We start from the raw sequence: 14,607 nt of genomic DNA on the forward strand, positions 1-14,607 counted from the left end.
CAAACTGAGACAAACGCGAACAAAAAACAGAAAGAAAAAAAACTATAAAAAACAAATTCAAATAAAAAAAAAATATAAAATTCAATTTGTGTTTCTTATTTATGAGGGATCGTATTTTATCAGATTGCATTTCCCGCATCAGTTTTTCCCATGACCCAAAACAAGTCCACCCTCCCGGAAATGCACTACTCAATAAAAACTAAGAAATTTTAAAAATCTTTGTGTTCTTTAGTTTAATCAAATTTCGAGCACTTCAACTGAAAGCACGTTTAGTGTCCCGATTAGTTTAGATGTCAGTGTGGTGCTTGATCCAATCGAGGTAGCTGGTCACACGGGTGAAGGCAGCTGGCAGCTCCTTCTCGCAGCCGGCAGAGGAGCCGAAAGAGGTCAGACCGATTTGGACCTTGCTGGAAGCGAGCACCAGGGGGCCGCCAGAGTCGCCGTTGCAGGTGGAAACGGAAGCTGAGGTCGACACACAGATGTTGGAGGAACGGATGGTGGTGCCGTAGGTCTTCATGCAAGATGTGTTCGAGATGATCTTCATGTGAGCGTACTGCAAATGGGCAGCAACGCCGCTGGAGGAGTCCGAGGTGCGGCCCCAGCCGGAGGCGATGACCTCATCATCAACGTAGGTGGAGTAGTGAGACTCCTCGCGGGGCAGATCGACGGCGCGAATGGCATCGCTGTAATCCACATGAGGAATACGGATGAGCGAGATGTCGTTCAACAGAGTCCTGGAGTTCCAGCCCTCGTGGATGATGATGTCATCCTTGCTGACGGAGTGCTTAACCTTGGGGCTGTTGCGGTCAGTGCTGCCCAAATGGACATCGACGGAATCGACACTAAATTACGGAAGAGCGATTAGCGGAAATTCTCTGGAATCCCAGCCAAAATTTACCCATCGGTGCAGTGAGCGGCGGTCAGGATCCATTCGTGGCCAATCAGGGAGCCACCGCACCAGGCGGAGGAGGAGCCAATCTTCAGGGATAGACCAGCCTGATAGGGGAATTGGTCAGCACTGGCATCCTCGCCGTTGGTGATGCGTCCGCCGGGTCCTTCCAGGACGGGCGCGTACACATTACGTGGCTGAATTTCGAAATCGCCGCGCAGGGCCGATCCCGAGGCGTAGGCCAAAGCCAGAGCAAATACAATAAGCACCTTCATGTTGATTTCGATGAAGACTATGAGCTTGATCAAGCCAATCCTCACCTTTTATAGGAACAGCTTCGCAGGTGACGTCGCGTTTTCTATTTTTTTGATAGTGCACCTTGTCAAGAGCTGCCCTCTTGTAACTCTCCCACTCTTATCGGTTAAATTAAAAATTAATCTTTGGTTCTGTTCAATTTTGTGGTCTGCTAAATAGTTAAGATATGCCACAAGTCCGCAAACTTTACACTCTCGCGAGAGAGATAGGATTGTTTGCTAAATAATAGTTCTCTATTTATCTATTTACTGGAGCTTTGACAAGTTGCGCGTATTGTAATATGATTAAATATATATATAACCATATAGTCTATATAAAATATATACCATTACTTTCTCAACATTCATTGCCATTCTCCAGCGTCATCGCTCAGACTGCGCTATCTTTTCGAGCACCATTCTTATTACGCATTTAAATATTAAAAAATGTTTTGGTTTCAACCGTGTCGCGTGCTAGAGTATCTAAAATATTCCATGAAAAATAACTTCTACTTGAATATCTTTTATCAATCAAATTAAATTAAGGCAAAAGACATAAATATTGGATAATAGGAGATAATCCAGCAGGTCTGAATTGCCTTCGCATATAGAAATATAACATCTCTATCTTAAAAAGTGATTGGTGGATTGGATTGGATCAACGCACAGCCCAAGCCGTAAGAGCTAGGAAGGTTTTTACAAAATTCCAAAAAAAAAAACTTAAGAAACTTTTGATTATCCTCCGATCGGCCTAAAAGATCTTTGTTCAAATTTATTTGAGAGAGGTTTCACACTTTTCGAATATTCTATTCAAGAAATGAGAATCTCATAGTAGGACACAATTTCAAAAGTATTTTGAAATACACAACATTTTTATTAAATTGCCCTCACTCTTATCACACACACTTAGCAGGAAAGCGTTAAATCCTGCAAGCCTTACTTGAATTCATGAGAATCGCATAGTAGAGCACAATTGAAAAATCCTTTCTTTTTTTTTTTTTAATTTTCAGCGCAGCGGGAAGTGAGATTGACCAGGGTTGAGTTCAGATACATACAAATGCAGATATGCATCTAAAGATACACACATACATAAAAGTAGATATACAAACAAATGCGTCAATGCATACAATCATAAGTACATACATACATACAAACAAAACAAAAAAATTAAATAAAGTGAATTTTCTTACAAATGATGTAAAGACACTCATGATTAATAACTTTTTTCATTTCGCATAAAGATCAGCTCAGCTTTGTCAAAGTCTGGAATTTTAACGGTCAAGTTTTAGTTTTGGAAATCCTTAGCCAATCCACAAACCAGTTTCAAACGCATTCGATAAGCATTATCGCTAACCCCTATGTTAGCAGACAAGTTAGCAGACAAGCAGAGCCAACTGTCGCACGTAGTGAAGAGGAAGTGAAGCAGTCGCTGTCTGAAGAGCTTTGTGAATGGGTTCCAGAGCACTTCAGACGGAGTAAAATTATGGTATAACCCAGTCCCAATGTGGATGGTCTTAAAAGTTGTCCATTGATTCGCCTGCTCGCGATTAGTTTACTGAAATCTCGGCACTGTTGTTGATAATAACAAGAATACTCGGCTGCCAATTATTTGTTCAATTAATTTGATTGATTTTCTAGCGAAAATATCGAATCTAATCAGTTTAATAAGAGATCTCTGAAGAGTTCATATTTCAGGACACGTAAAATGCGCACGCGCCCCTTATCTGTCCCCTTCTCGAGGGTCCGTCTCGGGAGATACTCCGATAAGATATTGCTCCGGCTGCGTTGACGTGGGCGAGTGATTGGAGGGGCTGGCTATAAAAATGATAGATTCGCCGTGGAACGAGTCAGAAAGTTCCCCTGATACGGATCATGAAGTTGTTTGTTGCATTCGCTGCTCTGCTGGCCACCGCGGTGGCAGCGCCCATGGATGGCCGCATCACGCACGGCGAGGTGGCCCACGAGGGCCAGTTCCCCTACCAGGTGGGATTGAGCATTGCTATCGGCAACTCGGGCGCCTGGTGCGGCGGCACCTTGATCTCCAACCGTTGGATCGTAACGGCTGCCCATTGCACGGACTCTGCCGATTCGGTGACCGTGTTCGTTGGTGCCACCAAAATCAAGGAGGAGGAGCCCGGACAGCAGCGCATCCATGTGGAGAAGAACGGCATTATTGTGCACGAGGATTGGGATGCCACCAAGATCGTCAACGACATTTCGCTGATCAAGCTGCCCGCCGAGCTGGACTTCGATGAGCGCGTCCGTGCCGCCACGCTGCCCAAGAAGGATGGCCGCTACTCGACCTACGAGGATCAGCAGGCGTACGCCTCCGGCTGGGGTCTCGATAGCGACAAGTCTGACGCCGTCTCTCCCGTGCTGCGCTACGTGGAGATGCCCATCATGAAGTCGAGCACCTGCAACAAGTACTGGGCCGGTCTCATCACCGACAAGGTCATCTGCATGAGCACCAAGGGCGGCAAGTCCACCTGCAGCGGCGACTCCGGTGGCCCGCTGGTCCACAAGGACGGCGACATCAACTATTTGATTGGCGCCACCTCCTTCGGCCTGTCCCTGGGCTGCGAGAGGAACTACCCAGCTGTCTTCACCAGAATCACCGCCTACCTGGACTGGATCGAGGATCACAGCGGCGTGGTCAACAAATAAACAACAATTCCAACTGCTGATATTAAACAATAAAATCATAACAGTCGTTTACGTTACAAATGTACACTCGCTTGGGGTTTTCTTTTTGAGATAGGGGGAAGTTTTAGGGATATTTTATAAACGACAGCAGAGTTGTTTTTAATAAGTTGAAGTTTGGGTCTTTCTTAGGATAGTGGGAAATTAAAAGGCGAACTTAAGGGATATTTGATATTCGATGGCAGAGTTCAGTTTATATACATATAGTTTAAATTTGCCTGATATTCTGGGAAATTGTAGGGGTGTTGTAGGGATATTTTATAATCGATAGCAGAGTTGGCCTTAACCTATTTTTGAGGGGAAATTTAAAGGCGAACTTAAGGGATATTGTTCACTTTATACATAATTTAAATTTGCCTTCTTAAGCTGGGAAATTTAAGGGGAGTTGTAAGGACTTTTTATTACCGATAGCAGAGCTGTTTTTAAAAAGTTGAAATATAGGGGAAATTTGAATACGAGCTTTAGGAATATTTTATATTTGAGAGCAATTTTAGCTTTAGGATATTTAATGTTTGCCTGATCGTTAAAAAATTTTAAATTCGATCGTTATTTAACTGTTGGAATGCTTTTTAGAATATCTTTGAGAAGGTTGTTTATATTTATGCTTTTTAATACAATTTCCTGCCAAGATTTAGAACCCATAGTTCCTTAATATCGTCTTGAATTTCTGAGGTATGAACTAGTAGATAACCCATGCCCAGGGCATTCTTTGTCTTAAAGAATATCCTTATTGTAGTAACAATGCATGCACTTACCCCATAACTCGCATCCAGATGGAAGATTAAATGATTATTAATTAATTGGTAAAATGGATTGGTCTTCTATATATAAACACACATATTCCTGAAAAAAATCAGAGAAATAGAGAGTTATATAATGAAATAGCAGGAGAAATAAATAAATAAGAGAGAGATATAAAAAGTGAGAGAGAGAGAGAGAGAGGGAGGGGGGGAGGGAGGGGGGGGGAAGAGAAAGGAAGAATTCAAGGACTAAGCATAAACGCAGAGATTGAGACTTAATACTTACTATCAACGAATGAAAATTCAAGCCTTGAATTCATGAGAATCGCTTAGGAGGGCGATATTTAAAAGACTTTCTCCAATTGACACCTGTTCTGCGTTTGACATAATGAAAAAGTATTACAGTATCTGCAATTTTTGCTTTTATATGTTGCAATCTGAATGGATTACAGCACAGTTCATTTATCATGTGCAGGCTCTTAGTTTTTGAGGGTTGAGCTCTTAATAGTTGTTGTTGATAAGGCACTCGATTCAATTGCGACGCAGTTTCTTTCGGTATATAACCAAAGGGAATGTTTAATGCAGTTACTAATTTGTTGATTGTTTTTGAAAGATGCAGTTGTTATTGGCAGTAACGATATTATTGACCCTCCATATAGCTCAAGCGGACATCGGGAATCTCGGTCATCGCATTACGAACGGGGATCTAGCTGAGGCGGGTCAGTTTCCCTACCAGGTGGGCTTGAACGTATCATTTGGCAATGCCAGCACCTGGTGTGGCGGCACTCTGGTATCGCATCGATGGATTCTCACGGCTGCCCACTGCATGGATGGAGCGAAGCGTGCCACGGTCTATTTGGGCGCAATTAATGTTACAAACAGTTGCGAGCCGGGCCAGAAGCGTTATTACGTGACGAGATCCCACATCATAGTGCATGCCAATTGGACAGCCAGCACCGTGGCCAATGACATAGCTCTCGTGAGGCTGCCAACTTTCGTGGAGTTCAGCGATCGGGTGAGAGCTGCCGACTTGCCCCGAGGTCTGAATGGCTCCTACTCCAGCTATGAACAGGCCACGGCCTATGCATCCGGCTGGGGCCGGGACAGCGACAGCTCCAACTCCACGTCGCCAACCTTGCGGTATGTGGCAATGCCCGTGATGCCGCACAGCCGCTGCAAGTTGTTCTGGGGCGGCTCCCTGTCCGAACAGATGATCTGCATGAGCACCAGCAGCGGCAGATCCACTTGCCAAGGCGACTCCGGCGGCCCGCTCATCTACAAGGAGGACAGCAACAACTATTTGATTGGCATCACCTCGTTCGGGCTCTCAATGGGCTGCGAGATTGGTTTTCCATCCATTTTCACGCGGGTTACCAGCTACTTGGACTGGATTTGGCAGCACATTGGGGCCAATAGCTAGACTTAACTTTCAACTGGATTTATGGGACAAAAATAGCAGAGCCTCAAACTGAACCGAATGATAATTTTCAGAAAACGTTTTGGCTCAAAGGAATATTTTTGTACTATTTGAAAATATTATTGCAAATTTAAATTAATAAAAATATTTATATTTAATTTATAATAAATTGAATAGCCTTGAGAGCGAGGCATTGGTTTGAACCATTACCCACTAAAACGTTGGTTCAAATCAAATTTAATTTCAATAAAAATGAACACTTGACAAGTTATACAATAAACTCAAACAACAGTTAATTTTTTATTTTATGTTTTTCAAGTTTTTTTTTTATTGTTCTTTTGTTTTGGGTTTTGAAATTTTTATTCGGACCTTCGAACAGCGCTTTCGAGTTTTCATATTCGAAACAGCTAAACGTTTCCAATGAAACCCGCGATTAGCGCACTTTCCGAATGCCATTTTTGTTTTTCATCTATGTACAAAACTTAAAAAATAGAGGGGGGAAAAAATTAAGAGATAGAAATTACGCGTACAATTACGTGTTTTTTTTTTATACCTAATTACTTTTGCTGCTGTTGTTGCTTTTTTTTTTTGTGGATTAGCAATAGCAAAGTTTTCTTTTTTTTTTTTGTTGTTTTTTGGTTTTGGAAATTTCACGCAACTTAAATAACATTTTCGATTTTCCAAATATGAATATGTATGTATATCGTATGTGTGTGGTTAGTACATAGCTTAAAGTTTTTTGTTTTTGTTTTTAATTGTTTTTGTTTTGTTTGTTTGTGGGTAGCTTAATGCAATAATTAGAAATCGAATAGTGTTGGAAAACGCGCAACGTTTGATTAAATTTGTTTTTCTTTGTGTTTTGCTCTAGTCGAAAATTACATAAGTTATGCCCTTTGATATAGGTAAATTTTTTGTTTGTTTTGTTTGTTTTCGCTTAATTTCATATATTTCATAGCTTTTAGTTTTTGTTTCTTTATGTATTACTTATGCTCGAAACGTTACGACGTTTAATTTTGCACACGTTTTGTGTTTTTCTTTTTTTTTAGCTTTCGTGTTGCACAACAATTTATTATTCATATTCACTTTAATGCTATTTAATTAATAATTAAAAACAACTGAAAGCTACGTTAAGACAACTTTTCCTTTTCTTTTCTTTTTTTAACATATTTGCTTCATTGAAACATTTATTTAGCTGCTGCTGTTGTTGTTGTTTGTTGCAACCATTAAAACTAAAAGTAATGCGAATTCATTGTAAATAAAATGAAAATAATCATAATAATAAAAAATAACTGAAAACGAAAAACTTTGCTAACTAAAAATTAATTTCACACAATTTAACGGCGTTCATTTTCATACTATTATTTAATTCAAATAATTTATGTGTTTGTGTGTGTGTGTTTGTATGTATTTAGTTTATATAAGTTTACGTGTGGTTTCTAAATTGTTTTTTGTTTGTTTGTTTTTTTTATTTATTTAACAGCGCACGCGCGCATCTTTAATTTATAATTAAAGCGCACGGCACTTGATTTGCTCCTCGATTTAAATTGAATGTTTTTCTCAAAAATTACGATTCGTTTCTTTTTGTTTTGCATTAGTTAGGGGCCGTATTTTTAGCTAAGCGGAAATTGTTTCTCTGGTGGCTATATACAACAGTTGAATGAGTGTGTGTGTGTGTGTGTAGGTGTGTAGGTGTGTCGGTATGTGTGTGTGTGTGTGCACTTGTATGGGTATTTGATTTACTAACTTATATACTAAACGGCCGTGCTGCTCAGCTATATATGAGCTGTTCCTGCAATCGAAAGGAGTTGCTTTCACAATATAATCCTTTTACAATTATGCTCTGTATGTGTAGGTCTATAGGTGTGTACGTGTGTGTGTGTGTGTTATAATTACAAATTAATTAATGCTGTACAAAAGTTTTTGAAGTTTTGCTTGTCTTCGAGTTACTTGATTATCATTAGATGCTGGGACACAACTACCCGGACCCGGACCCGGATCGGGATCGGCGATGTTGGTAGTTGGTAGCGGGGTTTGCGCTTAACTAAAATGGTTCCGATAATAACTTAGCCAACTAATGCATCTCACCAACAATTACGACTACCGTATGCTTAATAGGTTACAATTACATACAAACTATATCAAAGGTTGTAAACTTGTGGGTTGTTGAAAAAAAAACGACGTGGTTAACTGCAGCGAACAAGGACTCCTGGGACTCGGGCGCTGCGGGCTGGCGACTACGTTGACTACGACTACTTCTTGTTGTAGATGGGCAGCGCAGAGGGTACAAGGCCGGCGGCAACACTTGTGGGCGCCATCACCATCGAGGAGGAGGAGGAGGAGGAGTTGGCCGTTGACGACGCGGTCGTCATGCTCGGCGGCAGACCCAGCAGGCTGGCGACTGACGCCTGCGTGCTGGACGCGGCGCCAGCACCGCCTAGAGGCGCATAAACGCCGCCGCCAGAGACTCCATTGTACTTGGCATAGTCTTGAGTTTTGCTCTTCTTGCTCTCCTTGTCGCGATCCCGATCGCTGTGCTTCTTTTTGCTACTGCTGCTGCTGCTGCTGCTCGTGCTGTTCGACGAGCTGTTGTAGCCCCCATAGCCGGGCAAAACGGGCGGCGGCGGCTGCTGCTGCTGCTGGCCACCGGCAGGTACGCCTGCTGGAGGAGCTGTGCCCGGCGCAGGCGGTGCCATGCCAAAGCCAGGCGCTGTTGGTATCGGCAATAGCCCGGCGGCGGAGGAATAGTTATTCGGCTCCACCTTGTTCTTGCTGATCTTGAGTTTGAGCGGCGCAGCGGTGCCCACTTGGAGACTGCCGTTGGGATTGGCGGTGGCCGTGTTCGTCTTGATGACCAATTTGAGCGAGTCCATGGATGTGTCCTTGCTGCTGCGCTCCTTTTGCTTGTCCTTTTTGTGTTTCTTGCGCTCCTCCTTGTCCGGCTTGTCCTTTGACTTGTCCTTCTCCTTGTGTTTGTGCTTGTCCTTCTTCTTTTTCTTCTCGGACTTGCCGGCCGCCTCCAGTTCCTTGGCATCGCCCAGCTTGGTCAGAGCATCGAGCTCCATGGCAGGTGCCGCAGACAAATTGTTGGTCATCAGATTTGTGGGCGCAGCCAGCGAATCCTTCTTCATGTGCAGCTGAGTGGTCGGCGGCATCGGCTCCAAGAGTTCGGCCGGCGGCTTCAGTCCGGGCATAGTCAGCGAATCCGGCTTCAGCAGCGAGCCATTTGTTGTGCACAGGCTCTCCTTGAGCAGCGTGCGCACCAGATCGGGCGTTGTCTCAATGCCACCGTTCGACATCGACAGCGGCGCATGCTTGTCCTCATAGCTGGGATAGCCCGGCAGCCCGACACTGCTGTCCAGCTTGCGCAGCTTGTCGCGCGGCAAGCTGCCGTCGTGCTCGTCCAGCTTGTTGAGTCCGTATTGGCTGCCAGACATCTCGTTGGCGCGCTTCAGATTGCCCACATCGCGACTTGGGCCCGCCAGCTCGCTGGGCAGCAGCTCCCCATGGGGCTTCTTGTGCGGCGGCAGCATGGGCTTCGCAGTGCTGCTCGAGCCGCTGCCGTGTGGCAGCGTGTTGCGATGCTTGTCCTTTTTGGTGGGCGTCAGGCGATCCTTCTTGGGGCTGTCGCGGTCTCGCGCATGACTGTTCAGCTTGAAGCCTAGACTGTCGTGGGCAGGTCCTGGCGGCGGCGGTGGCAGCAGTCCATTGAATTGCGTCTCCTTCTTGATGTCGCTCCACTCCGGACTGAACAGCGAATTGTTCTTGCCAAGCTGCTGCTGCTGCTGCGGCTGCTGCGACATTGACGTGGCGCCCGCATCCAGCGGCGGCAGCTGCTGCTGCATATGATTGTAGTTGGGCACTGCCTGGCTCTGGCCATAGGGCAGCTGCTGCTCATACGGCGGCATGCTGTGGACGGATGACGATGAGCTTGATGACGAGACGGATTTATTGCGATGCGAGCCATGGCTGCCATAGCCAGCGGGCGGCGGCGGCAGCGCACCATTGTTGCCAACACCTGCTGCGCTGCTGCTGCTCTGGTAACCGCCCCGGGACATGAGCGGATTGCTGGGTCCGCTGTTGCTGTAGGACGGCGGCGCATTAGGATACATTTTACTGCTGCCCGACTTGCTGACATCTTTGGAGGAAACGCCCGCTGCAGACGATGCACTTGAGGCGGATGAGCTGCTGCGACTGTCCAAGAGCGGCGGCGGTTGCTGCTGCGGCTTGGAACTGGTCGACATCTTGTGGCCGCCATGGGGTTGCATGCCTACGGGCGGCATGCCACGAGAGGATTTGTGATAGTCCATGGGCATGGGTAGTCGTCCAGACGGTTGGCTCGACGAGCTGCGTTGACCGCTGCCCGTCGACGAGCCGCCGGTGCTGCCACGCTGCGCCGATGATGAGGAGCTCGACTGATGGCCGGAGGGCGCACGACTACTGTAGCCGGGTTGCTTCGATTTGTGATCTAAAACAGGGGTACACATCATTAGGGAATGCCACAAGCTGTTGCCTCGTATTGCATAACATACCTCCGTGTGCCTCGGGCGGCAGGGCGCCTGGATAATTTGGCAACTTGTGATTCGATGAGGAGGAGGTAGAAGAGGACGAGTTACCTGGAGCACCGCCCACCGATGACGAACGCTGATGGCTACCATCGCTACGCCTCTGCTGCGACGGCACCATGCTCGGCGGCGGCAGCAGGGCCGACTGCGATGAGTCGCGGCTGTCGCTGCCATTCATTAGCTCCGGCGGCGCCGTGATGTTGGAGTGATAGCCCTTCATCATCTCGCTCATCTTCCAGTCTTCTTTAGGCTTGTTGTCCTTGCTGTTGGTGGCCGTGCGATTGCTGGCGCCCTGTGCAATTGCCTTGATCGAGTTGAGCTTCGACTTGAGCCGGGCCGGACTCTTCTCGTAGATGGCAATGAACTCATCCGTCAGCTGCTTGAGCAGCTCCAGCGAAACGCTCTTGTCCACATAGTAGAACCAGTGCTTGCCCTCAGTCGATTGTGGTATCTCCCAGCGCGACCATTTGCAGGCCAAATAAATGCAGAAGCAGGCAACCACAGTGGGTCGATATTGCAGGCACATCGAGGTCAGATGCAGGCTAACAGTTTCGAACAAGGACAAAGCGTGCATTTAAATAATTGTTTGCAGAAGAGTATTTCGAATGCTATCATATTTTTGGCGATCATATGCATGTGTGTGCGTGTGTATATGTATATGCTGGCATATTTGGGAGCAGTCCAAACGATTTGTTGGTAGTACAAATTTGTAAAAAACATCCGCTTCCAATTTCAGAAATGAGATGCGAATATTGCAGTCCGCTCAAGCAACGGAACGGGGAACCGGGTTCAAGCTCCTGACTAGTCATGATATAGTATTCGTTTTAGCAGAGGCCATATTCTTTAACTATATGATATTCTTATATATTATATTTTCTATCTAAAAATTCTTAAAAACCAAGTATTTTAAATGCCCTTACTAAAGTATAATTTGGAAACTTTAAAATCGCATATTCCCAAGCACAAAAAACCAGAATTGTGGGTTTTGATGATATGATAAGTATTTCTTTTATTAAAGGATACTCAATATTTGCTCGCAATAAGTATGTCAAAGGTTGCTTGGCGATTAAAAGAAACATTAAATCGCTTTCATAATAATCATACACAAGTTGTGGATTATCATTCAAATATGATCACAATTTATGAACTTTTTAAGACATGTAACAAATACAGGTACAAGAAAAGTTAACTTCGGCGTGCCGAAGTCGAAATACCCTTGCAAATACATAGCGGATGTGTGGAATATGCATATCAATATCTAATGTTCCCCATGAGAGCTATAAGCTATAGTAGATCGATTTAAATACGACTTGCTTGGAGCATAGTACCGCTCATAATTGTTAAGTTTGTATAAAACAAACAAAAACTCGAGCAATTAATATGATACTGAGCTCCGATCGGGCCAAATTCGACATATATATGTGCTGTCTATAGCAAATATGCGGATACATTAATATAGATTAAAAACCGAAATAATAGAATTGGAAAGGAAACAGATGTGCAGACGGACAAGGCAAACCAAGCTCATCATACCAATCATATATATCTATATACTTTATAGGGTAAGAGATGTCCTCCACAATGTGCTACGCATCTCGTGTAAAACCATCTGCAAGGGTATACAAAATCGTAAGTAAGTAAGGAAAGGTGTCATAAGAAGGTCAACTGTTAGCTGGATAATTTGCTCAGGGAACAGCATTTAATGACCTTAGCACAGGTAAAGCTGTCAAAAGGGACGCGCGCACAAATGACCTAAATGATTTTTGACTCTTTTGTGTAGTAGCTGTACCCAGAGGTTGCATTAAGCGGGCCCACACACACACATACGCACACGCACACGAACAAACACAAGCCCGTTTATACCATACGCTTGGTGGAGTATGCCAGTATCAGTATCTGGGATACCGTTAGCTGTATTAGCCATACCTGTTTGAGGCCAAGAAGTAGGAGGTTTGCGCCAGATCCTTGCATGCTAAAATATATCACAGTGTTATCAATTCACAATTGCTCTAATTGGCACGCAGCCATTGCATTTAAATGGCATTTGTATTTTTTGGGATATATTTTGTTTTAGAGCATGGTGCCTACCTTTGACCAGCTGGCACGTGCGCACCACATGCGTGTGCGGATGATCGATGGCCACGTCGAAGCCGAGCGTCTGCAGCAGCACGTTCTCATTGAAGACGAGCTCCTGGGCGAGATCAGCATAGGTCTGTTCGGTTGTCTGTGGCAGGCACTTGTTGGCCGCTCTAATCACGTGCTCCAGCTTGCGCGGCTGCTCCTCCACCTTGGCGGCCAGGAACAGGCTGGCCGAGGCCATGGAATTGCGATGGAAATGTGTGAACGAGTGGAACGCATAGAATCGATGCATGTAAACAATTGCCGTATTGATGCACAGCTGCGACACCTGCAGCCGCTGGCCCATCTCCTGTATCAAATACGCCGTCATTTGTCTGTAGTGCAGCTCATCGTCGCACTTGATGCCGCAGCGGCGACTGGGCGAGTTGCCCAGCTGCTCGTTGCTGAAGTACCAGATTTTATCCTTCTCAAACGGTAAATTGTTGTTATTACTGTTATTGTTGTTGTTGTTGCTGCTGCTGCTGCTGCCGCTGGCGGCGACGCTGCCCGTTGCAGTTGAGAGAGCGGCAGCGTTCGGGACGCCCGCGGGCGTTGCCAACAGACTCATGGCTCACACGCACAAACAGACACACACGCGTTGACTTCGTCTTCTTCTTCTTCGGCTACTTCTTCTTGGGATGGTTTGCGATTTGTTAAATACACATGCAAGCCGTTTACTCGTTGCGAATTGAAGAGGCAACACAACACGCACAGTTTTACAGCAATTTGAATTAATTTCAATAGATGTTTTGGCTTGGCAGCTGAGTCAAATATTGTTGTTGTCGTCGTAGGAACTGTACGATTGAGAAGAAGAAGCACAAGCAGAGTCTCGTTTTTCTTTGTCGGCCGTAGCAGCAAATGCGTTTGTATTGGTATTGTACTGGCTTGTGGCGTGGTGTAGGAGGGAAAGGTGGCTGACGCTGGCTGGGCTGCTGCTGCTGCTAATGCTGCGCGTCTGCTGCGGCTGCCACAACACATTTGCTATGGAAAGTAGCAAAATGCACACTCGATTTCGATTTGTTTAGTTATTTGTGTAGTTTTCACACTTTTTACGCCATTCAAAATCTGCTTTTTCTGCTGTTTTGATGGCGTTGAGTGTGCGCTAGTGTGTAAGCGTGTATGTGTGTGTGTGTGGTTTTCTGGAAATTGCGACTGCTCAGCGACGGACATACATAGACGAGCCCGACGACGTTCGTTATGCAACTTGTACATCAATTCATTGTTATCATTGTTGTTATTGCCTTTTCGCCACACAAAAACACCTCATTTTTGTTCTATAATTTGCAATGCAAATGCATCGCAAAAATGTGATTTTGGTTTTGGAACGCACAATGACACAAAAAGAAAAAAATGTATGTATGTGTATATGTATTTACAGTATGGCCGTCGCAATCGCATTCGCATATCGATACCATTTATATCGCTATGCTAAAATATCGGCCATGCTGGTCACGATGCGCGATATTGTGGTGGTATTTTCACTACCGATATACACTGTTAAATGCACCCCTCGAATTTTAAAACTTCAAATAATTATAATTAAAACGAAATTAAAGAAGTATCAACAACTTACTTTATCTGCATAAAATTTAGTTTTTTAATGGAATAATAAAAGAGCCATAGCAGCGTACCATGAGCGCTCACATAACATATGAATAACAGTGCCAGTTTAACATTAGCAGAGGTCGTACGTGGTGCGCATGTTAAAGAAAGGTGTCATAGCAGCTAGCTTTTTGACTTGAATACGCCATAACGTGTTCCGCAATTGTAAACTTGTTTGACAAAGTTATCATATTAACAAATACTTAAGATAATAAGTGCAAGTTGTTTTTTAGTCTCATTTATTTATGTTATTTATAAAACAGATAATATATAAGTATGTATATAT

At 44.7% G+C, this 14,607-nt stretch overlaps 4 protein-coding genes across 4 annotated transcripts; 2 read left to right on the forward strand and 2 right to left on the reverse strand.

Moving 5' to 3' along the window:
• Nucleotides 1–207: 207 nt before the first annotated feature.
• On the reverse strand, nucleotides 208–1,186 carry LOC135430513 (serine protease 1-like). Its single transcript, XM_064685212.1, has 2 exons — nucleotides 899–1,186; nucleotides 208–842 (listed from the first exon to the last, which is right to left on the reverse strand). The coding sequence occupies exons 1-2, from the start codon at nucleotides 1,162–1,164 to the stop codon at nucleotides 287–289; spliced, it is 822 nt and encodes a 273-aa protein (XP_064541282.1). The 5' UTR covers nucleotides 1,165–1,186; the 3' UTR covers nucleotides 208–286.
• Nucleotides 1,187–3,020: 1,834 nt separating this feature from the next.
• Nucleotides 3,021–3,910, forward strand: LOC135430504 (serine protease 1-like). The gene has a single exon (XM_064685193.1). It carries the CDS (start codon nucleotides 3,055–3,057, stop codon nucleotides 3,844–3,846), a length of 792 nt encoding a protein of 263 aa, XP_064541263.1. The 5' UTR covers nucleotides 3,021–3,054; the 3' UTR covers nucleotides 3,847–3,910.
• A 1,296-nt stretch (nucleotides 3,911–5,206) lies between these two features.
• LOC135430490 (serine protease 3-like) lies at nucleotides 5,207–6,346 on the forward strand. Its single transcript, XM_064685174.1, has one exon. The coding sequence runs from the start codon at nucleotides 5,236–5,238 to the stop codon at nucleotides 6,040–6,042; it is 807 nt and encodes a 268-aa protein (XP_064541244.1). The 5' UTR covers nucleotides 5,207–5,235; the 3' UTR covers nucleotides 6,043–6,346.
• Nucleotides 6,347–6,744: 398 nt separating this feature from the next.
• On the reverse strand, nucleotides 6,745–14,085 carry CycT (Cyclin T). Its single transcript, XM_064685173.1, has 4 exons — nucleotides 12,690–14,085; nucleotides 12,528–12,573; nucleotides 10,569–11,143; nucleotides 6,745–10,504 (listed from the first exon to the last, which is right to left on the reverse strand). The coding sequence occupies exons 1-4, from the start codon at nucleotides 13,285–13,287 to the stop codon at nucleotides 8,289–8,291; spliced, it is 3,435 nt and encodes a 1,144-aa protein (XP_064541243.1). The 5' UTR covers nucleotides 13,288–14,085; the 3' UTR covers nucleotides 6,745–8,288.
• Nucleotides 14,086–14,607: the final 522 nt, after the last annotated feature.

Source organism: Drosophila montana, unplaced genomic scaffold (assembly GCF_035044405.1).
Source record: "Drosophila montana isolate Dmon_TW-CO22-7 unplaced genomic scaffold, ASM3504440v1 contig_3029_1, whole genome shotgun sequence".
Classification (NCBI taxonomy): domain Eukaryota; kingdom Metazoa; phylum Arthropoda; class Insecta; order Diptera; family Drosophilidae; genus Drosophila; species Drosophila montana.

Bases quoted from the DNA above. Each gene is read 5' to 3' on its own strand.
- LOC135430513 (XM_064685212.1), bottom strand. From the start codon at position 1,164: ATGAAGGTGCTTATTGTATTTGCTCTGGCTTTGGCCTACGCCTCGGGA. The intron at 843-898 runs GTAAATTTTGGC...TCCGTAATTTAG, and splicing joins GCCGCTCACTGCACCGATGG to TGTCGATTCCGTCGATGTCC.
- LOC135430504 (XM_064685193.1), top strand. From the start codon at position 3,055: ATGAAGTTGTTTGTTGCATTCGCTGCTCTGCTGGCCACCGCGGTGGCA.
- LOC135430490 (XM_064685174.1), top strand. From the start codon at position 5,236: ATGCAGTTGTTATTGGCAGTAACGATATTATTGACCCTCCATATAGCT.
- CycT (XM_064685173.1), bottom strand. From the start codon at position 13,287: ATGAGTCTGTTGGCAACGCCCGCGGGCGTCCCGAACGCTGCCGCTCTC. The intron at 11,144-12,527 runs GTATGGCTAATA...CGAAACTGTTAG, and splicing joins TACTTCTTGGCCTCAAACAG to CCTGCATCTGACCTCGATGT. The intron at 10,505-10,568 runs GTATGTTATGCA...CCCCTGTTTTAG, and splicing joins GCCGCCCGAGGCACACGGAG to ATCACAAATCGAAGCAACCC.